The 27,321-nt window shown below is 38.8% G+C and overlaps 1 protein-coding gene across 1 annotated transcript in view; it reads right to left on the bottom strand.

The window, feature by feature from the left end:
- Positions 1-27,321, bottom strand: part of Itgbl1 (integrin subunit beta like 1) — a 184,534-nt gene that overhangs the window by 84,742 nt on the left and 72,471 nt on the right. Inside the window, exons 3-6 of the mRNA XM_050150393.1 lie at positions 15,055-15,201; positions 6,754-6,876; positions 3,092-3,232; positions 764-904 (exon numbers count right to left, since the gene is read on the bottom strand). Coding sequence (XP_050006350.1) covers positions 764-904; positions 3,092-3,232; positions 6,754-6,876; positions 15,055-15,201 — 552 coding nt within the window. The remainder of the gene's footprint in view (positions 1-763; positions 905-3,091; positions 3,233-6,753; positions 6,877-15,054; positions 15,202-27,321) is intronic.

Below are 27,321 nucleotides of genomic sequence, written 5' to 3' on the forward strand. Positions count from 1 at the left end.
AAAAAAAAAAAAAAAAAAAAGGGTCTCTCAAATGAACCTGGAACTCGGCTGGTAAGGAGCAAGGCCATCCTCCTGCCTATGCCTCCCACTGGAGTTACAGGCATGCAGACAGCTATGTCTGGGACCTAAACTTAGGGTCTCTTGTTTGTATTGTAAGTGCTGCTACCCACTGAGTCATCTTTCTTGTGCCCAGATATCTTCCTTTTTGTCTGCATTTTGTGAACTCTGTGACTTTCCAGGTCATGTTTGCGTCCTTCACTGCTGGACTCAGTAACCAAGACAAAAATCACAAGCTGGCATATAGTATCTGCTCCATAAATATTTAAAATACAGAATGTTTGGGTCCATTAACAAATATTCAAGTCTACATTTCATTATACAATAATTTTAGTGAAAATTCCATCAGTTTATGAATCTATCACCCCAAGAACTCCTTTTGCATGTGTTTCTCTTGCTATCTCTTGCTGATACCCAACAGGTTGCTAGTTCTCTAGTCTCAGAGTTGTGGTGAGAAAATATTTGGAATTAATGGATCTCCTCAGCAAGGGATCAGGCTAATTTTAAGACGGTTAGGTTGGTTTCATCTTGAGCTTGTTCAGAATGTCTAAGATCTCTAAAGGATGTGTGCATCACTGAGAGAAGCACTGCACAATATAGAAAGCCTAAGGAACAACAATGTCTCTATATTATGTGAGAATCAGAATGATTCTGCAGGATGAGAAAGTGAACCTTTTCATAAAAACAGGACTCAGGAGTACCTTACCTGAACAGAAATCATCAGAGTATCGATCATAAACAGCTCTGCAGTCTCTTTCGTCACACTCACACGTGTCCCCGTGAATGTCTCCCCAATCCCCAGTTGGATCAACGTCGTGACAAGAACATTCACCACAAACACATGTTCCTAGATAGGAAAAAATGAATTTTATGGGAGTGCCAATAAGTATTAGAGAAAGCATCTTGCATGTTTATTGTTTAAAATGTTGATTCTTTCATATTTTGAAAATAAATATATTTAGATAAAAATATTCTAAGAAGGGAAAACGCCATCTTAAGTTGATGGCAGAGATTTCTTAATAAATACAAGTTTTCTATAATTATGTGAGATTATTCAATAAATCATTAACTGTGTTAATTTCTTTCAAAGCTAAAATTAAAACAATCTGTTATTTTTGTTTGCCAGAAACTTGGAAACAATTTGACAAAAAAAAAAAAAAAAGTGAAGGCAAAGGTAACAGAAGAACTAGCAAACTCAAAGTTAGTATCACTATTTTGTGAAGTAAAATGTAAATGGCTTAAGGGTTTGAGAAGTGGTATGTGAATGAAGAGCTAGGAGTAGGCAACATTGTTATACCTGGGAGGGGACGTACTTTAGCCAGCCTAAGAGGTAGAATCTACAGAAACTGAATATGGTGATATATCAGGATAGTAGAGTCCAGGACACCTACGAAGGAAGACTTTACAGAACTGAGAGTTGAAACTGTACGGGTGGAAAGTTTTTCTGTTGGAAAGTATTTCTTGCCACTAATATTTTATTTACATAGATTGTAAATCTTTAGGTAAGTAACAGATAAATTACGTGGGATGAAAAGAAATAAATATCTTCATTGTTTCTTTAAATAAAAATAAAAATCAGTTTGACAAAACTTTAAATTACAAAATAAAGCCATAGGATATGAATAAATTTATTCCTATTCAAAATTTCTGAAATATAATTACTAAAATGAAAAATATATTTAAATACATGCAAGCCTGAAATTTGTATTGGAACCAAAACAACCTAAAAATCCCCAAAAGGCTACAACAGTGAAGCAACTTATCCATACATATGCACGTAGAAGGCAAAATTACACCCACAAACATACAACCAATTCTTAGGCATCAAATCATAAAGTTTAAATATGCCTAATATAAGAAAGGCAAAGACAGAGAACAAGAAATATCATAGGGAATTCATGATAAATGTGACAAGGGCTGACCGTGCAAACAACTATTACTAAGCGTTCTGAGTGGTACTATAATAGTGAGTTCAAATTATTTTGGATATCAGATTATCACTGGCAATGAAATATACATAATCTGAAGGCTTTGAGGATGTGCCTTGATATACTCCAAATTTTGAATCTGAAGCCAATCAAATACAAAGGATTTAGGCAGAACAAAGGTGCTTATGAACAGTGTGAGTTAGTGTGATTTGTACTAGGAAGCAGTTCACATAAACAGATGGTTTCCATTGCCTTTTTTGTGGAAAACGCAGGATTTTTGATTTCCATCTTCTATAAACTCTTAACTCTTTTCTATTTATCAATATTTAAGACAGTGTATCAAGGATCCCCTACAAAAATATGAACATTGTCTTTTAAAATGACTTGTACCTTTGTAGATATTAAAAAGAGGGCTTACAACTTTCTATCTTAATGGTTTTAAAGAAAACAAAAAAGCCACTTGTTTATAACCAGGTAGACAATATTAATAAAAAGTTTAATATTGATCTATATCAATGTTTAATAACTATAAATTATATTTGATATGAATAATTTACAATTTATGTTTAAGGTCAGTCTACAACTCATGGAATTATTTGGTGCATGGTTTCTGTTATGTATTATGTTCCATACAGTTTTAATATTGCAGAAGTTAAATTCATCAATACCAATACTGCATTGCAGCCAAGCCTTCCATTACCCATGAGTAAGACAGGAGGGTTTTCTGACTGCCCTCTGGATAATCAGATACTCAGGCTGTTGATGGCTCTGTTAGTCAGGAGACATTTGGCACAGCATCTCCAGGAATTGCCTTTTAGCTGTGCTGTACCAGTTTTGGACAGAGGCCAGCGAAATTTCAGTCCCCATACTAACTATTTGCTCAAAAAAAAAAAAGCTTAAAGAATGACAGCAAATTTATGTTTTCCTTATCTATTCAGTGAAGAACAAGAACAAAAAGATTATTTGTGTCAATGTGGATTTCTAGCAAAGCAAGTGATTATGAATAATATCACTCCCACGCTGAAGGAAATGCATCGAGAAGACGTCTTATCAGTGATGAGCTTTGTTTACCACCGGTTATGTAGTAACGTAAATGAGTGACACACCTCTGTTGCTGCAGATTTTGCCATCTGGAGATGTGCATCTTCGTTTGCTTTCCCAGGGGGTGATGTCACACTGGAATTCGCATTTATCTCCATGCCAACCAGCCTCGCAGTAACAGTTTCCACAGTAACACTTCCCATGGCCTTTACCCAAAAAGAATTTTATACAGTGAGGAAAAAAGCAACTTTTCAAAGTACCATTAACTTTCTATCTCTTCAAAAATCATTTTTTTTGCCTTTGTAAATAACAAGGGCTCCCAGAACCTTGCTGAAAATAACCAACTTATGTATTTTTTTCTTCCAGTTGAGCTTGAATCTGTATAATTATACAAATAAAAGCAGCCAATATATATTTGCCTTGGGCTACACAGAAAGTGGTTATGAAGTAAGTATTTGTAAAGAAATGACAAGATTGACTATGGAAGTTTAGTACCACTTGAAGTACATGCATCACTGGAATGTATGCAAGCCTTGTTGTGTGAATGTTTCTTGAAACAGTCATTAAAATGTTTTATTTGCAATCAACTATTAAGAAAGCAGCAGTGCATATTTACTTAGATATGTTTTATTCACGGCTGAAGCATTGTCAACCTAGAGGAAATATTTCACCCTTTAATTCCATTATGTCCCACAAACTGCTGACAAGTGGAATATTATTTAACGAGACAAAGATGTGTTTTATTTGTTTATGATGCAAAATATTACTTTATCTGTGTAAAGGTGTGTTACTTTTGTTTATGCTGCATTTAATTGTGTAAAGATCTGTTTCAACTTGCCTGCCTAAGGTACATGATTAGTCTAATAAAAAGCTGGATGGACAGTAGCTAGGCAAGAGAAAGGACAGACAGGGATGGCAGGCAGAAAGAATAAATGAGAGGAGAAATGTAGGTTCAGGAAGAAGGAGAGATGGAGGAGAGAGACAGAGGGGGTGGGGCAGGGCAAGCCACCCAGCCAGCCACAGAGTAAGAAGCAAAGAAAGACACATAGAATACAGAAAGGCAAAAAGCCCCAAGGCAAAACACAGATAAGCACAAACAGATTAAATTAAAAGAGCTAGTCAGAAACAAGCCTGAGGTAGACTGAGTATTAACAAGTCTACACGTCATGATTTGGGAGCTGGTTGGTGGCCCAAATAAAAAGTCTAGTACACACACTGTTGTGTCCCACCATGTGGAAAGTTCCAAGTTAAACCAATAAAATGTAATGCATTATTGGTCTGACAATAAGACTCCCACTCTTGTGTCAAGAGAATACAAATGAGAGCTAAGCAAAAATCCAACACTGTAATAGCCACCGTGCTATAATTTTCCACATTTTCACTTGGACAACCCACCAAACTATCTGCAACAAACTGCCATCACATTTTCATCCTGAACATCTATCTGACCCTTTCCAAAATGCTCCAAAATATCTTCAAATTTGTTTGTTGTGTGCCCCCATCTTTATAATTATCCCACTCAAACATGGATGAATGTCCTCTTTATTTTCTATTCTGTACTTTCTTAATCATAGAAGCTTGTATTTTGTGAGACTCTGACTAACATATTTATTCTTCCATTTCCTTCTTCCTGGGCTGTTACTCTGGGATGGCCATGAAAATGTGCCTGCTTGGCTGCTTTTTAATTGCTTACTGGTTTAATTTTTATTGTAACGTTATGGTGTCCTTTTAATAATGAATTATAATAAATACCCATACTTTATGTAAGCTCTTAGATTACTTATAAAATTCAATGTTCAAGAAGAGTTTGTTTAAAAATAATCATTAAGGTAAGGAGCTAATTCTGAAAGATAAGGGTTAGATCTAGGAAAGAGGAGAGGGGAGGGGAGCTGGGAGAGTGGAAGTAAATGTGTTCAGGATGTATTGTATGAGAGAAGAATCCATTTTCAAAAAAAAGGAATAAGAGGTTAACTAGAAAATAAAACTCATGTAAAGCTACATTTTAAAGCAGATATGGAAAATAATTCAAACGAAGGATGAGAAAAGACATTGGGACAACAGAAGAATCAGGACAGTGCATCTCCTTGGCAAAAAACAAAACTTTGTACTATATANAAACTGGTAGAGGAAAACTTTTTTTCCTGTGTAGTGTCAATGATAGACTATAAAATCCTCTCTCAACAGATTGTTGAGATGTGAATGACACATGGAAAGCTCTAGGATTCTGAGCAGCATCACTCCCACAGAGTGTTACTGGATACCGGCATCCGTGGTTAAAGACGATGAAATTCCAAACAAGTGGAAACACCAAGTAACAAAGGTGAAAGCTAAACGTATCCTATTACATGGTTTCAAGTTCATTTTTAATTTGCATATACAAATAAGCTTCCCCTCAGGGATGTATATCAAAACTCATTGGTCCCAAAACATTTTCTCTTATACCTTACTGATCATCAGCCGTAATAAAACACTCAGATTGTAACTACTTAATGTCCGTGGGAAATTTAACTGCATCTTGAACTAAACCCTTTCAAAAATGTTCTAGAATCTGGCCTAGGATGGTGACTCAGAAAAGTTTTCTTTGCATTTGTTTATCCTGATTGTACATGCAGGTGGCCAGGGACATAAGTCATTTCAGTTGAAAATAATAACATTTGGGCAACCCTACAAGACTATCTACAAGCCACACATGGCTGTGATGACTTCCTGAAGCTGTGATCTCTCAGTTCTAGTATCCCTGACCTTGCTAGCATATGCCAGACATGATTAAGTAGGATACACTTCTTTTGGAAAGAGTATACAAAGGTTCACTTAGTTAAAGTGACTCTCACACGCTGTTCACTCCTACCATTTCATTGTACCAACCAAGGCTGCAAATGGACACTCTGGGCAAGGGCTTGCCACAAGATGAGCAGAACGCAAACTAAAGAACAAGTGATGTGAAGGTACGCTTCTCAGGAACCTGTAAACTCCAAGGCAGGCATGCAATGTGAATGGTGAAGAGTCAGAAACACAGTTCTAGTGTCAGACAGACACCAGTATGGAAGGTATCATACAGGTGGTTTAGCCCTGCACACGTTGATCATGTTGCCTATGTCTCTGTTCCCACCCTTTGAGTAGATACAATTGTAGAGTGAATCTTTCAGGTATCATAAGACATAATATATTGCATATAAAGCATATATTATAGCCATTAATGATAATGAATGGGCAAAAATTAGTGCAAGAGAAAAAATTATTGAATGATGGTGAGACAGAAACTGTGAGGAGGGATGGTATTATCTACATCTAGGAGATGCTAAGGAGCTAAATTAGGCTAACCATACCATCATACTCCAGTGTCCCCATTAGGGCATAGAACTATCTAAAGACGTATGATTTAGAAAAAGAATAAAACGAATGCAGTTAAGAGATAAGGAAAAAATAAAAGATGGTAACTAATGTGAACGAAAGAAATGCTATCCTGATAGGACTGCTTCAGAGTTATGCTGCTGGTTTGTTGCACCAATAATGTTGTTCTCCTCTGGGGACAATCTAGTTTTGGATTAAAATAGTTCTAGAATACTCATACTCTGAAGGTCTTCATTTAACTCTGCTTACCTGATATGTTTCTAGGCACAACTTCAAACTGAATTGGAGGGGAAGTTATAAAGTTTATATAAAGTAAAGCATACAATGAAACAGGTGAAGAATAGGAACTGTGACTTTCTACGCTTAACATACCTACCTCCACAGATTTCTTCTGTTTCGTCATCTATGCATTCTCTATCGTCACACTCACAAAATTTGCCATAAACAAGTCCATTTCCATCTGGATTATCACACTTGCACCTGCCACAGTGGCATGTACCTGAAGCAGTGAGACAGTGAGAGGAATGTTTACACACTAGAAATTATAATGAATAACGCTTTCCCATATTTCTTTCAAGTAGGTAGAGAAAAAACAATTTAATGTTCCAATTAAATATTTCTCTTGTTATGGTGAGGTGGAAGGGGATGCTACATTTTTGAAATTATTGTGGCACAAAAATTACAATTTGTACTTCAGAGTTATTACTGTTGACCTCCGGTAGTTTAATGAGCATCAATGTGACCCCCTCAAAACACAGAGGTCCTTATTTCTGTCTTTTGAAACAAGTAGTAAATAAATGTCTAACTGTGTCAAAGGGAACTAAGACACTTTTGAGTTTCTGAGTAGGGGAATTTTGCTCATCTTATTCACGAGTGTTTATTCAATATTTTGCCTCATTTGGACCAAACTATTCATATAATAAATACTTAGATAAATATAAAATAATAAATATCAGTAAACATGCAAATAAACAGTGTATGTCCAGTGATGGTGCCATATGTCAGCATTAGCTGACATTCTTGTAATGGGGATGACAGGGCCACAGTGGATTTTCTTAGGTACAGATTCTTGTGACCTCAACAGAATCTCAAAGCACATCAGAGAATATTGGAGATCCTGAAAACATTGGATCTCCCACAAATCATATACTCACCCCAACAGAGTGTTTAGCTACACCCCACAAGAGTCATTTTGCTGAAAGCAGCATTTTATTCAATAGTAACAAGTCAGATGTCTTGCTCTAACAAATAGATTTCCATTTTGAATTGATCCTCATGGCTTTGACGTATGAAAGTTAACACTTTATGAGTTACCAGGATGTCCCTACTCTCTGAAAATTCAAAAGGCAATCAAGTCATCCATAGAAAATAAGTGTGTTAAAATAAATAGAGAAGTGGAAATGCTGCAAAAGCTCATAGCAAGGAAAGTTAACTGAGAGCTGGAGGTCAAAGAGAAGGTGCTGAGGCATAAATAAAAAAAACAGATAAATAAATAAGACATAAAAGCAAAGCCTTGGTTGTAATGATATTTTGTTTGTAGTATAACAAATAAAGTCTGCCTGAATATCAGAGTACAGAGCTAAGCCACTAGTTAGTGATATAGGCCAGGCAGTGGTGACACACACCTTTAATCCCAGCATCCAGGAGGCGTAGGCAGAGGGATCTCTGTGAGTTCAAGACCACCCTGGGCTACAAGAGATTGATCCAGTCTAAAAGAGAAACAGATCCAGGTGGTGGTGGCTCCCACCTTTAATCCCAGTACTGGAGAGTCACCTGCCTTTTATCCCAGCACTAGAGAGGTGGAGACGGGAAGGGATATGGTTGGGCAGAGAGAGGAATATAAGGCCAGGGGAGAGAGGAGCAAATGCAGTCTGAGGATTCATAAAGAAAATATCTCCCCTTCAGTCTGAGAAGTCAATAGAGGTAAAATAAAAGTCTCTGTTTCTCTGATCACTCAGCTTTCATGCCCTAATATCTGACTCTAGGTTTTTATTACTAAGAACAATTAGAATTCATGCTACACTCAGTGATTGAAGAACAAATAAATATGCCTGAAAAGTATCATCAAACAAACAAAATTACTAGACAGAAGCTTCTAAAAGCGGTGTAGTTGATACTAAAGGTCTCTAACATCTGTGTTTTTACAAGGAAAGACAAGCATGTAGATTAGGTAATTCTTGTTGCACGGAACATGAGCTGAAACTGGGGGAAATCGGTGCTAAGAAATTAATAATGAAGAAGTGAAAGGTTACTATAGGATGGAAATAAAATTGGATAAATAATGGCAGAGAGTTGAGGAAATACAGGCATATTTGAGAGATTGTTGGGAAGCAGAACAGACAGCATTCAGTGGTCAGTTGAGTATAAAGCATGGAGGGGGTTTTAAGAGAAATCAAGAATGATATTGGGCCTGAGTGTAGGTATAGTAACTATTCTGTCTATGGAAACAGGGAAGAACATGGGCTTTCCATTCAGGTACAGTTACAGTCAGATACGCTTTGATCCTATCTGGTTAAGAATTGTTTAGATTGAGATCCTTTCTACTTCTCATCCCCAGATGCACACGTTCACATAATCTCTTCTTCACAGGATAACTGTGAGTCTGAGTGAGAAATCCTTTCCCTTCTGAAGGTTCTGCCGTACCTAGTGCATAAGAGGCTTTCAGGAAACCATGAATCTTTCTTCTTCTCTATCTAAAACAATAGTACATTAATCATACTCCAAATATCTTTTCCAGAATCACCTTGTGTCTAAGGACCTTGACACAATTCTTATTTTCATGCCTTCCACATGCTTCTGCTACACAGATCACCTGCAATTTCCTACTATCTGTAAGAGGGCCTCCTCTCACAAAACCACAAATGAACAGTTATTTTGCAGAATCTGACTTTGTTGTTTTGTACGTTGAGGGTACTCCTGTGAATCTGATTAAACTTAATTATCTTGTCCTACTTTTTTCTGAAACCTATTTTAACTTATAAATATTACTTGAAATATAATGCTATAATTTCAGTACTGCTTCATTTAATTTTTTTCTCTCATTATCACCTTTCTCTTTTACTCTCACATCTCTTCTTCCTGTCTCTTCCACCCACCTATTTAGTCATTAAGCTTTAGTGTGACCTATTATGCTATTGCCAAAGTACTATAGGAGGTAATAAGATAAAGAAAATTAGGCAAATCAAGGACCAGAAAGAAAACTGCAGATGATATAAATGTAAACCTCCATATTTTATAAATATACAACACACACATATGAAATCAGAAACTATACAAGAGAAAAATATTCATAACAGATTCAAAGCAAGTGTTATACAAAAATGATGGGTTCTGCAAGTAGAGAAAGGTGTTAGGAAGAAGTAAATTCTTAAGTTATTGTCAATAAATAGAGAAAATTCCAATAGGTGAATTAAAACACCAAGAAGACTTGTGGTTATGAGGAAAAATGAATCGATAATTATGATGCAAATAACAGAATAGTTAAGACACTAATGAATTTGGATGAAAGGGTATAATGAATACATGTGCCAAAGTTGAAGAACATTGGCTAGGGATTTTAGACTTTCCCGGAATACCAGAAGCCTTCCATGGTTTAGCAGCAGAGAATAGTTTGGTGAGAGATGTATTCATATAAGTCATTTCCCCTCCAGAAAGATGGGCAGGATCTGCCACTGCCTCCCAAGTTTCATGACTCCTCACTGACGTCTTCTACTGGCAGGCTCATTTCCATCCACATATGTGAACCATTCCTCACCAGAGTGGGAAGTCTCCAACAGCTTAGAGACTTCCTGTCTCACCATCCAGCAAAATTCACATCTGAGCCTCCAAGACATGGCAGATGGGAGCCCAAGCAGAAGTGCCAGACTCCTGTGTTCCTGCTGTGTCATCTACATCTCACTCTTGGTTGCCAGTCAATCACACTCTAGGACTGGTAGCTTTGTACTTGGTTATTTTAGCTCTAGCTTTTTCTGCTGCCTAACAAAGCTGGTTCTCTCTATGGTGACCAGACTTGAACACCAATCTTCATTCTGTTCTAAGGTACTGAGGCTTCACCTTGCTCTGCATATTGGTACAGAGAAAGCTTCTGAAGGTTTTGTTCTCAGTTCCTTCTAAATGTGCCTTTCAATTTATGCCCCACAATGGTTACCCTCTTTTATATCCAATTTGCTGCCAGAGAACCAAATTATAAGAAAAGACAAAACTACTAATGGAGATGTCTTAGTTAGAGTTTCTATCACTGTGATGAAACACAATGACCAAAAGTTTGAGAGGAAATGTTTTATGCAACTTACCATTACAGTTCATCATCAAAGGAGGTCAGCATAGGAAACTGGACCCAGGAGGTGATGCAGAGGTATAGAGGACTGCTGTTCACTGGCTTATCTCTCATGATTTGCTCACCTAGCTTTGTAAAGAACCCAGTCCAAAAAAAAAAAAAAAAAAAAAAAAAAAAAAAAAAAACCTAGTACTGCCAGCCCAGGGATTGCATTGCTTGGTCTTACAGCCAGATCATTTTCTCAGCCGAGGTTCCCTCCATTCCAGCATGTCAAAACTAGCCAGCACAGGGAAGCAATAAAATCTGCAGTCGCTGATAATGAATTATTATTAAATTATGGTGGGAATTATTATTAAAGGAGAAGTGGGTGAGAACAAGATTGGCAAAGCAAAACAAAAGACTTAGACATCAAGACAAAGTGTGAGGGAAAGGATTACATGTAAATATGAATGTAACTTTTCCTATTGGCCTAGCAATCTCACTCCTGATATTTAATCTGATAATAAGATCTCCCAAAGAAGAAAATGTAGATAGGTGAAATAATGCCATGAATTATTATTTATAATTTCCAAATAATAGAAGTTCTAAATGCCTAAGTATAGGAGTCAAATTGATTAAATGGCATGCATAGAAAAACTGAGTACTAAGCTGTTGAGAAAAGAATAGAAACTCTCAGACACACAACTGTCATGATGAGTTGAGTGACAAATGCAGACTGCTAAATAGCATAGTGATCTTGCTGCCTCGTATGTGAAGGATAAAAGAAAAACACTGGTACTGGAGCTCAGTCAGTGAAAGACCCTGTTAAGGCAATAAAATATCCAACATATTGCTTTGGGCTCTATATATCTGCATAGGCACTTTGCATACCCTGCCCTACAAAATACAACATTAACAAAATACTGAGAGAGAGTGGATGGCACAGGGGTAGGAGGGAGGAGAAAGCCCAAAACAGCAAAGCTAGCTCCTTACAATGCTAATACTTCCCAGATGATAGCATTTCTCTCTTACTAAAGACTGTGATGAATTTCTGAACATGCTTTCTGCACCGTGTTGACTTTGGACTCCTCCTCATACTCTATATTATAGTCTATTATAAATATTGAAGGGAAGAAAGGCTAACAAAAAAGCCCTAAAAGTAAAAGCAAACAAATGAATATGCTCAATTGTATTTCAAATGGATGAAAAGGGCACCCTATAAAGAGTTTAAAAGGAAGTCAAGTAATTTATGAATATAGCTTTGACTAGACCCCTAAGCTGAGCCATAGTTAGGGTGGGGCGAGGGTGGATGCAGTTGAATTGGAATCAAGTCCATTTTTGTTCCTGTACATTTATTTATTTAGTATAGTTGTATCTATGAGGACTTTTTTTTTTTTGGATTTCTTTTTTTTTTTTTTTTTTTTTTTTTGGATTTTTCGAGACAGGGTTTCTCCGTAGCTTTTTGGTTCCTGTCCTGGCACTAGCTCTTATAGACCAGGCTGGCCTCGAACTCACAGAGATCCACCTGCCTCTGCCTCCCGAGTGCTGGGATTAAAGGCGTACCCCACCACCGCCCGGCTTTATGAGCACTTCTTTAAAAACAATTTTAGATGTAAGTAGTATAAAATTAGTCAAATAAGTAAATATTTTGCTGCTGTGAGGAAGCATCACAGACTCCAAACTGAGCAACATTTCATTAAGAATATAAATAATTGATTAGATACAAAATGGCTCCCGAAAGGAGTGGCACTATTAGGAGGTAAGGTCTTGTTGGAGTGGATGTGGTCTTGTTGGAGGAAGTGTGTCACTATGGAGGTGGGGTAGAAATCTCTTATATGTTCAAGCCATGCCCAGTGAGACAGTACATTTCCTGTTACTCTCTGATCAATATATAGCCAGTACCATGTCTGCCTGCACACTGCCATACGCCCTGCCATGAGGATAATGGACAAGTCACCTCAACTAAATGTTTTCTTTTATAAAAGTTGCCGTGGTCACAGTGTCTTTTCACAGCAATATATATCCTAAGACATTGAGCATAGTGGCACATGCCTGTGATTCCAGTAGTAGAGACAGTGGCAGGAAGACCATACTAAGTTTGAGTCTAATCAAGACTATAGCAAGAACTAACCTGGCCTGGGTTACACAATAAGAAAGACCTTGCCTCAAAAAATTTAAAACAGCAACAACATTAACACACACACCCTTAAAGAAAAATAATAAAAAAGGGGGATGTAGTATAGGTATTTTTTTTGTTTGTACTATGGAAATAGTGAGAGTAAGGGAAAATAGAAAAGATTACACCATAACCCTGTCCCTAGATTAGATCTAGTGAGAAATAGTTGTTGCTATGAAGGACATCATTGAGACATTGACCACGTGGCATTAGAGCTGGCAATTTGAATTAAAGTATTTATCAATTTTACAAAAGAGGCTACAAATATCTTAAAATATACATTCTACTTTATCAAATATGCTTTATCATCTATCAAGACTATTCTGCCCCAGGAACATTACTGCACACCTATAATACCAGCTCTTGCAAAGCAAAGGCAGGCTGATTCCAGGGAAGCTGAAACTAACAGGGTCTGTATAGCGAGTTCCAGACTACCCAAGGAGTAAGACTTTGTCTCAAGAGGAAAAAGGACAATTCAGCATATTTTCTCTTTCATGTAATATTGATACGTCAAGTCATATTCCCTAAAACATCTTCAGATTCAGTAACATTTATTTATGTGTGTGTTTATGCATATACGTGTGTGTGTTGGCGGATGATTATGAATTAAAGAAATTCTATTGAAAGCAAAGCAAAGACTACAGTAAGCAGAGAACTGAAGAGACTGTCTTTAACACAGTCTGATCTAACTGCTCAGCCTGCTCATTCTGGCCTAATACATCCTAACATCCCTTGTTCTGTATACAGTCCTGATTCCATTAGCAAAACACCCTGACTGAGCTTAATCTACAGTAAGCAATTTGTCACAGCAGACTGTGGAAAAGTCCAAGCTCTGATTACAGAAGAGATCCCCCAATAATGTAAGCTTCAGGGGTGGGATATTTGTGCAAATACTCAAAGGCTTGCCTTTATCATGTGGAACAAATCTTGTACCTCTGGATTCGACCACCCAGATGGCCTCAAAACACACACCGACTAAACTAAGGACAATAGACAAGCAGCTGCACTTCTTAGCCTGTTATGCACATTTGCATGCTGTGGGGTGGCTTTCTCACCTGCAGTACTTTCTCACCAGTTTGAATTTCTCCCTCTATTGCTGGTGTAGAAACAAGCAAAGGCCATGAAAACAGGATACCAAACAAGCTGACACCAAGCAACTCTCTAGGCAAATGAAGATGCTTCGTGCATTCATAGTCACTGAATCTCTCTCTCTCTCTCAAAAAAAAGTTCACATTACATATCAAAACAATTGAAACTGAACCTCGAGGGCAGCATGTGAGCACAGAAATTCTCGTACTTTCATTTGAATGCTCAGGTTTAATGCAGTGGAGAAAGAGGGACTCTGAGATCCACGTGTGCACACTGAAGCAACTTAATTACAATTAGAGTATTAAACTATATTAAACTACCACTGCACTGTAAACTGAAACTATTCTGTTTTGTGTAGTTTTAATAATTAATTTTAACAATTTTTTGTAACTCTTAAGCAATATTTCTAAATAACTCCTATGAAATACACAAATATTTTGAAAAAACAAAAAAACAAAAAACAATTGAAAAAACACCCAAACCAAAAAACAAACAAACAAAAAACTTTGCTATCATTGTATCTTCAAGGTGGTTCATACCCAGTATCTGAAACTTCTGTCAAATTGAAAATTCCAGCTTCATTGCTGCTATGGTATAAACGTAAAGCACTTTTGATCTCTAATATAAAGTAAGTAAGTCAGTCATGTAAGTCTTAATCAACACTTTAATCCAGCACTCAACATCACTGCTCTCCATTTATACAAAATCTCACACAGCTTCATTTCTGGTGAATACCTTGCTTAAAGGATGATGCATCAGAAACAGCTGGAGACTATCAAGCCAGCAATTCTCAACAAGATGACATTCTTTTTCTTAACAATTTATCTAAATTACATTTTAAAATACATACTCAAAAGTGGTCTGTTCATCATTTCTACACGTCTATAAAATTCTATTGAAATCCAAATTTTTATTAATTTTTTTGAGATCTCTTTATTTTTAAAACAATATTTTCTCATTTTACATACCAATCCCAGTTCCTTCTCCCTTCCCTCCTCCCAATCCTCCTACCTTCTCCACCCCATCCACTGCTCAGAGAGGATAAGCCTTCCCATTGGGAGTCAACAAATTGTGGTACATCACTTTGAGGCAGGACCAGGCCTTGGTCCAAAGTTTGATTATTTTAATGAAGAATTGTACAGGGATGCAGCTCTTACCTGCATTGGAGCAGATGACATCTTGAGAGTTCCTGCACATCTGGTTGCTGGTTTTTTTTGTCAGGTTACACTTGGTTGGGTACTGGCAAGCTTCTCCAGACCAGCCCACATCACACTTGCATTTGCCGCAGTCACAGGTACCATGGCCTGAGAGAGCAACAACAGTTAGTGAGACTCAGACTTTTTTTTTTTTTTTTTTAACCAAGGAAGGGTCTATCATAACAAGAACTCTTAAGAGCAGTGTTGCTTCTGCTATTTGCACTAGGCTCTCACTGGGACTCCTCTTGGATATCCTACCATTGCCGTGTGGCCTAGAGATTCCGTAGCTTTGGATCTGCAGGACCATCTTCTTCACATGCTCTATCAGGTCATAGATGGAATGGATGTTGGGTTGGGCCAACTCACAGCCCTGGTTCAGAGCTTGGCTGGTAGCTGGGTTTGTCATCCCACTAATTTTCCCTCATCCTCACCACAGTGCAAGCTCTCCAGCACTGACCCACCTAGCTCACCTGATGCAGCCTGCAGCAACAGGTAGGACCAGTTCCTGCTCTCAGTCTCTCAGGTGGCTCACCTGCACCCACATCACCAGGGCCAGTTCTACTGTGTTACCCAGGAAAGATGCAGATGCAGTGCCCACTCTCCTGAGTGCAGCAACTGGTGAGAGACAGGACCAACTCTCTGCCCTCATATCCCTGAGGCCAGCTCTCCCTCCTGCCACATATGGTGAGGGGATGAGGTAGGATGTCTTTCCCTCACCCATGCCACTACATTGATGCTCTCTTACATTGATAGTCTTAGGACAGGTTCATCATCACCTCCACCACCACCACCCCAGCCAACAGGGTCATCCCTACTGTGCTGCCCAGGCAAGATGCAGGATCTGCTCTCCTGGGTGCTGCAGCAGTTGAGAAGGAACAGCTTTCCTGCTATTTTAACCCTGGGGCCAGCTTTCCTACCTGCAGCAGGTGACAAGAAGCAAGAAATGAGGTGGGGGAGAGAGTCATTCGTGCACCCTCGGCCAGCTCATCTGCAGCCCCATCAACAGGGTCAACTCTGCTGTGCTGCCCTGGAGAGGTGTAGGGCTCTCTCTCTCTATAGTGTTGCTCTCTGGCTTTCATGACCTCAGAGCCAGCTCTCCTACCTGCCACCTGTGGTGAAGAACAGGGGTGTGCATCTCTCCCCCCGCTCATGCCCCCACATGGCAGATGTGGGGCAGGACCAGCTCCCCCACTCTCTTGCTCTCTGGAATAGCTGGTCCCTGCCACACCTCTTTCCAAATGGATCAGCTCTGCTGTGCTGCCCAGGCAAGGCTCAGGTTCTGATTTCAAGAATGCTGCAGCCCGTGAGAGGGCCAACTCTGTGCAGCCCTATCCTTACAACCTTTGGTGAGAACAGAAGTCATGGACATCAATCCAGACATGGTCCTTGGCAGCAGCCCAGGCCAAGACGTCATCATGGCCCCAGGTGGCAGGCAAGTCACCTACATCAGCTCTGTCTCCCTTCAACTCCTCAGATCTACCTCTCTCCATAGGATGAGCCATTCCGCCTATACCCCACCATACATTTGCTCACCATTGTGGCACCTAACCAGTTGGCACCACAAAATATTGGGCAGGCCCATGGTTTCTTCTACCCACCCAGGACAAGTGACCCCAAGCAGGTGTGTGGGTATCTTTCACCCACCTAGTTCCAACCCTGATATTTCTCTTATACATATATTAACTATCACCACGAAATGATGTAGACATTAAAGTGTCCATTTTGTTTCTTAATGAAGAAATTTGGCTCATTCATCAAAAAGAGAAGAGTCATATTCGTACTGAACTGTCTCAGTCCTCTCTGTTTTCAATCATTATTGTGCTTGTAGGTTATGCTATTTAAATGACTATCAACACAGGCTTTATTAAGTCTGGTTTAAGAATGCATATTAATGATTTTGTTGTCTATTCATTAGTCAGCCCTAAGTTCAAATCACATAAAATTCTTGGTCCAAAAATTTACAGATTTGGGACTCAAGCTGATATAATAGAAGTTATTTTTTAATTAAAAATATCATTTATTTATGCTCCTTTCATACATCATATTGTCCAGGAAAGTCTCCCATATGTGTCTAAAGTGGCAGAGTACCATACACGCCATTTAAAGGCAAAGCACCGTCTCTATCTCCCTCCATCGCCAGATGAAGGTTCTATGGTGATATGTAAGATATTCATCAGTATGGCTATAGGATAGGGTCATTTCAGGTTCCCTATCCTCAGCTGCCCCAGGAACTAACTGGGGACATCACCCTGGGCACCTGGGAGCCCCTCTAGTTCCAAGTCTCTTGCCAACCCTAAGATGGCTCCCTTAATTAAGATATGTGCTTCCCTGCTACCCTATCCAACCTTCCTTTATCCCAGTCATCCCGTTTCCCCAAGTTCCCTCCAACCTCCCTTTCTCACTCTTCTCTCCCCATCTCCCCTTACACCCCTCCCACCCCACCCCCAAGATCCCATTTTTTTGCCCGGCAATCTTGTCTACTTCCATAACCAGGAGGATAGCTATATGTTTTTCTTTGGGTTCACCTTCTTATTTAGCTTCTTTAGGATATCAGATTATAGACTCAGTGACCTTTATTTATGGTTAGAAACCAATTATGAGTGAGTACATCCCATGTTCATCTTTTTGGGTCTGGGTTACGTCACTCACTGGAGCACCCGACTGAGCTCCCAATGTCCCAATGAGGAGCAGAAGGAGGGAGAACATGAGCAAAGAAGTCAGGACCACAAGGGGTGCACCCACCCACGGAGACAGTGGGGCTGATCTTTTGGGAGCTCACCAAGGCCAGTTGGACTGTGACTGAAAAAGCATGGGATAAAACCGGACTCTCCGAATATGGCGGACAATGAGGGCTGCTGAGAAGCCAAGGACAATGGCACTGGGTTTTGATCCTACTTCATGTTCTGGCTTTGTGGGAGCCTAGCCAGTTTGGATGTTCACCTTCCTAGACCAGGATGGAGGGGGCAGGACTTTGGACTTTCTACAGGGCAGGGAACCCTGACTGCTCTTCAGACTGGAGAGGGAGGGGGAGAGGAGTGGGGGGAGGGGGAGAGGGGGAAATGGGAGGCTGGGAGGAGGCAGAAATTTTTTTTTCAATAAAAAAAAAATAAAGGCAAAGCACCGCTGGAGGAACTGGTCGTCCAATCTCGGCTCTCACGATATACTTCTCGATTTGTATTAATTTCTGAAAATCAGAACTACCATGTCCAAAAAAAATGATAGGGGGGTTGTAAAAAATAATCACTTTATTCAATATCAAAATTTTAGAAATGGAGTCTATTTTCTTTAGGAAATAAAAAACTAAGAAGACAATGTCACTTAACATAGTTGGTACATCAGAATAGGTCATCAGAAAAATACTGTAATGAACTTGTCTCTGATACCATCAATTCCAGGCCTTATGATAAAAGTTATTAAGGCAGTCTTCCACCAATGCTTGTCACCTTGTGTGACAGAGTATAGTTCATAAATTCTGGGAATAAGATATGACATTTCTGGATCTTCTTTGACCTTTAACTGAACCTTAGAAGTTGAGCAGTTTTGATGGGTCATTGGAAGTACATTCCCCACATATTCAAGATAATAGCACTGTGTCTTAATGTCTAAAATTATAGACTTTATAAGGTAGAAGTATCGATCTCATGTCAATGAACTTTTGATGTGATAGGAGAGCATCCAGGTGGTCATTCAGAATTCATGGATCAGAATTCATGACCATTGGACTGTGTACATCAGACCATGAACCTATGACTGGCTGAAGATTAGAACTTCCCTTCATGGAATCCAGTCTAAGTATATGTTTTTATTTCTACTGAATTTGTCCAAAATAATCCTCAGAAGGACCCTAAAATAGTTCATTTTATTCACACGTATCTCTTTGCGTGCTGTTTAGCTACACAGTTAAGTTAGTTAACTTGGTATCATATATAAGCATAAGAGATTGTGCCTGCCCTACATCCAGCCTATTTATAAAACTGTTTGTTAGGTTTCAAGCCTGAGACAAATGGCTGATGTGCCTATTTAGCATACCAAAGTGGACCTGGCTTCCAGACCTCCCTTAGTCCCTACCTACTACAAGATCCTCTTTACTGGCATAGCCTATCCCTTTCTCCAGCACAGGGACTGGGCTGCCCTTCCTTATATAATCCAACCACTTTTGCTACCTGGTCCCCTTCATTTACTCTCTTTGAGCATCCTGGCTACTGCCACTGGATTCCCTTTTCCCTCCCATCCCATCTGTGACTTCCTCTCATGGCTCAGGGACATGTCTAAGCACTCTTCCAGATGTCCCTGACTCTGTCTATGCACATTTATCTATAATAAACCTTCTTCTCCACCATACCTAGTAGCAGTCATGTTCTTTTCCTTTTTATTTATTTTTCCATTTTTCTGGTACTGAGCCCCAGGGATAATCATGCCCCTTCCTTTCGTTTTGTTTTTTCATTCACTGTTAATCCAACTTTTTGAAGTAGACAAGTTTCTTTCAATTGATAAATAATCTTAGCATTGTATTGATTCTTTAATGATATTAATATGTTAGGTGAACTGCATGCATCGCCACTTCTCCCAGTTCCATTTGAGCCACTTCTGATGGTTAATCACAATAAAAAGGCAGTTCATATCAACAGCAAAAGATGTAGAATTTGCTTAGAAGATGAATAACTATGGCATTAGTGATTGGCTGATTAAAGAATAAAATGACTACTTCATGATTCTTTTACATGGCATGGAAACCTTACATTCTAATTTGAAGGTGTGTGTGTGTGTGTGTGTGTGTGTGTGTGAGAGAGAGAGAGAGAGAGAGAGAGAGAGAGAGAGAGAGAGAGAGATAGTATACATTTAATCGTTTTGTGAGACAAAGATTACAGATTGTTTTTTTTAAAGATATTAAAGGATAGAGAAAAATAAAGGACACTTATACAGGATGGGAATAAATACTCCATGCCATAATAACCCCAAGGATCATCAGTGAAAATAAAAATCTAAGGAGTTTATTCCTCAAAGTGGCCCTGGAAAATGTAAGTTCTATTCCAGCATGATCGCTTGTCACATTTGTAAAAACAAATATTAGGACTTCATGCTTTTGTTCATTCCACACAGGACAGAGATGCACCTCCAACGTTCTTATGTCTCCCAGACATGTCATTCATTCCCATCATGATAATACACTTCTGTGAGTCACAGTATGACCCCTAAATCATGTGGACCCAGAGTCAGGTTCACATTTCTGAGGTCTAAAGGAGGTTTTAGATAACCCATGGCCACATCAAGTCCTAACCAGAAAAATAATCTCCAAGCCTGACTCTATGGAATGAGCAGTTTGGGTTTTTCTTCTCTAAAACTTCAATTCCCATAACTCTGAAAATCAGTATTTAAATGAATAATCCATCATACTTAAGAACAAGCCCATTGACCTTCAAGTAAGTTCTAAGGAGTCAAGGGAAAACAAACACACAAAACAAAAAATGTCAGAGAAAAACAAAACAAGACCCAGCCAATTCAGTAGGGAAAACATGTGCAAGATTGTTTTCATTCTTTGCAGCTTCAGCCATGGTGAAGCCAGTCACAGTAAAATATGAAATCAGAACTTCAATCCCGATGAAGAATTCTGAGACCTAGTCCTGTGGCTGAGCTAACGCTTTGCTCCTACAGTGATATAGAAAGAGTTATGTGAAAATTCTTCAAATCACTGCCACTAGATCACCACTTCCTGATGGATTTTAGAAGGGCAATCTGAAACTCCCCTCTCCCTGGACTTCTGGTAAGGTCCTTAGAAGGTATGGTAGTTTGAATAACTAATTCTCATAAGTTCATGGGGAGTGGTACTATTTAGAAGGGAGGGTTGTTCGAGTAGGTATGACCTTGTTGAAGAAAGTGTGTCACTGTGGGGGTATGAAGGTCTCACATATCCTCAAACTATATACACTGTGGTGGTCTGAAAGAAAATGGCCCCCAGAAAACCAGACAGGAAATAGAAATGATGTAATGAGAACAGTAGAATTCCGGGAAGGAGGAAGCTGATTCCTCCAACTCCTGCCCAGACCACCGAAGTAGCAGGATGTGATCTGCAACCACTGAAAAAGGTACTGAGCCACATGGCTAACATAGATCAGAAAAAATGGGTTAATCAAGATGTGAGAGTTAGCCAGTGAGAGGCTAGAGCTAATGGGCCAATTAGCTTTATAACTTAAAAAGAAAAAAGAAAATGGCCCCCAAATGAAGTGGTAATGTTAGGAGTTGTGGCCTTATTGGAAGAAGTATGTCACTGTGGGGTTAGACTTTGAGGTCTCTTTTGTTCAAGTTTCCCTCATTATGACTATCAGTTAACTTCCTATTGCCTGTAAGATGTAGCACTCTCAGCTACTCCAGAACCATCTCTGTCTTCACACCACCATGCTACCTACCATGATGATGATGGACTGAACCTCTGAAACTGTAAGCTGTCACTTCAATTAAATGTTTTTCTTATAAGAGTTGCCATGATCATGGTGTCTTTCCACAGCAATATAAACCCTAACTAAGACAGAATTTGGTACCAGGGACTAGGGTATTATTGTGATAGGCCTGATCATATTGGAGGAATTTTAGCTTTGGGAGTTTGGGTTAGGAAAACAGTGGAATACTTTAAGCTCTGCTTATTGGGAAACACCAATAGGAGCATGAAAGACAGTGGTGTTAAGAGTTATTTGAATTGTGGGGGGCTGGCTCGAGATATTTCAAAGGAGAAAAAATTTAGCATGTTGCCTAGAGATCATTCTTGTGATATTTAAAAAAAGAATGTGGATTCTTTTGCCCTTTTCCAAAGAGACTACCTGAGTTTAAGTGGAGAATTTTGGATATGTTGGCAGAGAAAAATCTCAAAACAACATAGTGTAGACTCTGTTATGTGGTTATCAGTGTCAACTCTAAGGGGATTTATAATGAAAAGGAACAAGCTGAGAAAAGAAAAAAACATAAAATGTACAATTTGAGGAGAAAAGGAGCAACAGGAAAAGGAATGAAGCTAAATCCTGTCTTCAATGAGATAAAATTAAGAAATGAAATAAAGAAAGTGGAACTGCAGGGTAAGGTCTCACCCAGCTAAGGATTTAAAGAAAGCTGAGAGCCTGGTGTTGTGGTGCATACCTTTAATCCCAGGACTTGGAAAGCAGAGGCTGCTAGTTCTCTGAGTTTGAGGCCAGCTGGGTCTTAAGAGCAAGCTCCAGGACAACCAATCTTAGGCAGTGAAGGAAACCACAAAGAACAGAAAGCTGGTGAATATGTAATTTAATGAGGGGGCTTGTCCCAGGCCCCAATAAACAGCAAAATTTAGCAGATTCAATTATACGCCTCTGGTTTTAGCAATAGAAGAAAGGGGTTATATAATCTCCCTCACTCACTAAATAAAGCTGCTAAGTTCAGTCATATGTCATGTGTACCTGAATTGAGATCTCGAGAAGCCATTGCATGAAGTGGTGAGAGTGAAGCCTGGGTTACCTTGGAGGTCCCCAGATATTGGAGATGACAGAGATGGATGAAGATGGGGTACCTTCCCAAAAAAGCTACCAACAGGGAGTGTAACCAGCCCAAGAAACAAAAACAAGAAAGGAGTGGGAATTCTGAAGAGAGTGTGATATCAGACATGAAGATGTAGAGTTTGGAATTTGCCCAGATGGGTTTTGGTCTTGCTTTGGTCCAGTATTTTCTCTCCCAGCTCTCACCCCTACATTTTAGAATAATAATGCATATCCTGTTGGAAGTATGTGATGTGGTTTATTATTATTATTATCATTATTATTATTGTTGTTGTTGTTGTTGTTGTTATTTTATAGGGGATTACAGTCATGGGATTGCATGAATCTTAGAAAAGATTTTGAACTTTGGACTTTAAAACTTTGTTGAGACTGTGATATGCTGTGGGCTAATGCTCCTGTACCCTATAAAGATTTGTAAGTCATGTTGATTGACTAAAATGCTGACTGGCCAATAGTCAGGCAGAAAGTATATGCAAGGAGACCAGTCTAGAAGTATTTTGGGAAGAGGAAAGACTCAGTCTGCAATCACCACCCAGATACAGAGGAAGCAAGATGAGAATGCCTCACTAAACAAAGTGCCAAACCACATGACTAAATGTAGATAAGAATTATGGGTTAATTTATGTTGTAAAAGCTAGCTAATATTAAGCCTGAGCTAATAGGCCAAACAGTTTATAATGACTATAAGCTTCTGTGTGTGGGTTTTTTTTTTTTTTTTTTTGAGATTGAACAGCTGCCAGACCAGGTGAAACAGAAACTTCCATCTACAGTGATAGACTATAGGAATTTTTGATGTTGAACTAAATGCATATTGCATTATGATATAGTTATAAGCTTATGGGTGCCAAGGAGTAGGATATGGTAGTTTGAATGTAATTGGGCTCCATAAGCTCATGAGCAGTGGTACTATTAGGAGGTGTGGCTTTGTAGGAGCAGGTATGGCATTGTTGAAGGAAGTGTGTCACTGTGAAGATGTGTTGGGAGCTGTAGATCCCTGGCCCCATGACTTTCTTTCCTTGCCTCAGACCCTTTGCCTGCTGAAGTGAACTGAGCAAAACACCTGTGCCTGCAGCTGCTCTGAGCACAAGACCTTGATGGCAGCCTGGTGGGCAGGCATCTGAAAGATCCTGAGATCTGGGTGTGGCTAAGTAAGCTTTCTCTGAGCATAATTACTTTGCATTGGCATTCTTGTATCAAGAATGTCTCATGTCCATGTCTCTCTCTGTGTCTGTTTATGTGTTTTTAAGTCTCCAGGCTTACTTAGTTCCTGGCTCAAATACCACTCCTCTAGTGACACTGGAGCTACAGGACCATCAATTTTACAGGACCATTTGGCTTTTTACAGGGATGGGCTTTGAGGTTTCAAATATGCTATTGTAAGTAACCCATAAACTCATTGGCCAACTAAGCTAGATTGGCATAGAATAGTTTTTGTTGTCTGCTATTCCATGCTTGTTTTATGCCTTCCCAGAGGTCACTTAACAATTGCACTTAAGATGTGAACACTAAGTGTGCTGATTTTTCTTCAGATATCACTCTTCTCAACCCTTTCAGTAAGTGTAGTAAAAAATACATGTTCACATAATAATGCACAAGTATGGATATGCATTGTAGGTGTGTGTTATTACTCAACACATACAAATACTTACAAGCATCAACAAACACAGTTCTCACCAACTGTTAATTTCCCATGAGGCATCACTTATCTCTACAACAATGAGAACTTTTGCTATATTTATCTCCAAAATATGACTAGATTTGTTCATACTACTATACATTTCAAATATTTTTAGAATTTCCTTGAAATAGGTCAACTAGAATAAATGTTTGTACACAAATATGTTTTTCCCTTCTGTAAAACACTGGTTTTGGTTTGTTGTTGTTGTTGTGTTGTTTTCAAGACAAGGTTTCTCTGTGTAGCCTTGGCTGTCCTGAAATTCACTTTGAAAACCAGGCTGGCCTCGAACTCAGAGATCTGCCTGACTCAGCCTCGCAAGTGCTGGGATTAAAGGTATGAGTCACCACAGTCCAGCCTAAAACGCTATTTTAAAGGCTACTTAACTGCTGAGCCATCTCCAGAATTGGAGCACTGGACTGAGCTCCCAAGGTCCAGTTAAGGAGCAAAAGTTGGGAGAATATGACCAAGGAAGTCAGGACCGAAAGGGGTTGGTCCACCCCCAGAGACAGTGTGCCTGAATATGGGAGCTCACCAAGGCCAGCTGAACTGCGACTGAACGAGCATGCAATCAAAATGGACCCTCTAAATATGGCTGACAATTGGGGCAGACTGAGAAGCCAATGATAATGGCACTGGGATTTGTCTCTACTTCATATACTGGCTTTTAGTCTATTTGGATGCATACCTTCCTAAGCCTGGATGGAGGGCCTTGGACTTCCCACAGAGCAGGGTACTCTGCCCTCCCTTAGGACTGGAGGGGGAGGAAGGGACGGTGAGTGGGAGATCAGGAGGGAAATGGGAGGAGGGGAGGAAGTGAAAATTTTGAATGGTATTATTTATAAAGCAATAAATAAATAAATAAGCAATAAATAAAGGCTACTTAAACCAGCTCTCTCTCTCTCTCTTTCTTCCTACTCCTCCTCCACCTATTCCTCCTCCTCCCTCAGTGTGGTCATGGAACTATAATTAGATTCATTTGTGACACTTTAAATTCCTGTTGAATTCTACCTACATCCTGGATGATTTCTTTTAATTTTACCTACAGCAAACTTACTTTTTGTGGGTTACAATTCAGTGGATTTTGACAAAGGGATTCATAGACACAATTTTTATATAGCAATACCAACAGTCCACAGATTGTTTCATGGTCCCTGCTAAAGAGCTTTTTTCCTATCCCTCAGCAATGAGTAGGCTAGTCTGTATTTCTGTCCTCCAGGTGAAGCCTGTTTTTCAGCACTGGGTGAATAGAATTGCTTCCTAAACATTTTTTTAAATCGGGCTTCATCCCCTTGTCAAGACGCATTAAAGCCAATTTTGTATAGGTATGAATCATTATTCATTTGGAGCTTTTTATCTTTATAAATTTCTGACTAATATTCTACTGTATGGGTTTAAAAGAGTGTCCATTAACAGGTTGAAGGGCATATGTGTTGGCTAGAAATTCATAACAGTTATCAATTAAACTGATTTATATGTTTGAGTCTAATTATTCTATGGCTACACATTTTTTTTGAAATAGGGCTGCAATATCAATAAAAAATAGAAACCATAATATTTGAAAAGTTCCAATGTGACTGTAACATTTAAGTGTGTGTGTGTGTGTGTGTGTGTGTGTTTGTAGTGTGTACATGTGTGTGTTTAGTGTCGTTCTGGAGAAAGAATTCAAGACTTCCTGAATGTTAGCCAAAATGTTTATGATGGGGTTACATCCACAACCTCCTTGCATCACTCATTTTTACCAAAAGAACGTGTGATCCAGTTTGTCCATATCTCACAACCACTAAGTTCTTGGCATATCACATCTCTTCTTCTGCTCTTATCTCTCTTCCATTTTCTTTTAGATTTTAATAATTCTAATAGATTTGTAGTGAAAAATCATTGTGGTTTAATTTGCATTTCCCCAATGATTCTGATATTTGGTATTTTTAAAACCTGCCTTATTTGCTATGCATGTATCTTCTTTTGTTCATTACTATGTTGGTTTCCCTTGGTATGAAAATTTGAAATTTTCAGATTTTAGACACAAGGTCGCTGTCATAAAAGTATTTGTAAATATTTTCTCTAATTAGCAGCTCCTTTTTCATTCTCCTTAACAGCTTCAAATAAAGACAATAAGTTTTATTTCATTTAAATGCATTTAATCAAGTTTTTTCTTTAACAACTATTTAGAATCCGTCTATATATTCTGCCGAATGTCAAGCTTATTTTCTTGCTGTCAGTAAACAATCTTGGGTCCTAGACCTTGCATAATTATAAAACTTTAAAACTTTGATTTTCAGAGAACCCCTGTATGTTCTTAAAAATGCTTTGGCCGCAAAGCATAATCGCTTTGATATTCTATGTAAAATACAAAATTATACTTCTTATACATGCAAAAAATAAAGCTTTCAGAGATTTTAATGGGATTTCTCAGAATTTATGGACTTGAAATATCTCACTATTATCCAGGTATTAAATATAATAAAATGCTTTAGAGTTTTGAGTGTTGTACCAGCCTGTGTTTTGAGACATATTCCATTTTGGTCTCAGCAATCACATTTTGACATATTCTCTTATAGCTTATGTGTATCTGGTAATATTCATTAATGATTTCTATATCTATTTATCTGCTTACTTATTTACATACTTACTGATGTGGGATTCCCCTCTGTGTGCTGTGATTACCATTTATGAATAAAGAAAGCTGGCTTGGCCTGATAGGGTAGAACAGAGCTAGGCAAGGAAAACAAAATTTTATGCTGGGAGGAAAAAGGTGGAGTCAGAGAGAAGCCATGTAGCCCTGCTGGAGCGAAATAGAACTTTAGCCAGGAAGCCATAGCCACGTGGCAATACACAGATTAATAGAAATGGGTTAAATTAAAATATAAGACTTAGCCAATAGAAAGCTAGAGCTACTGGGCCAAGCAGTGATTTAAATAATATAGTTTCTGTGGCATTATTTCAGGGCTAAGCCCCCAGGAACAAACAAACAGCCTCCTCCTACAATTTACTTACTTAATTTGATTTTTTGAGGCAGGGTTTCTCTGTGTAAGAGTT

Source organism: Alexandromys fortis, unplaced genomic scaffold (genome assembly GCF_014885135.2).
Source record: "Alexandromys fortis isolate MF-2015 unplaced genomic scaffold, M_Fortis_MF-2015_v1.1 scaffold_66, whole genome shotgun sequence".
In the NCBI taxonomy this organism is placed as follows: Eukaryota; Metazoa; Chordata; class Mammalia; order Rodentia; family Cricetidae; genus Alexandromys; species Alexandromys fortis.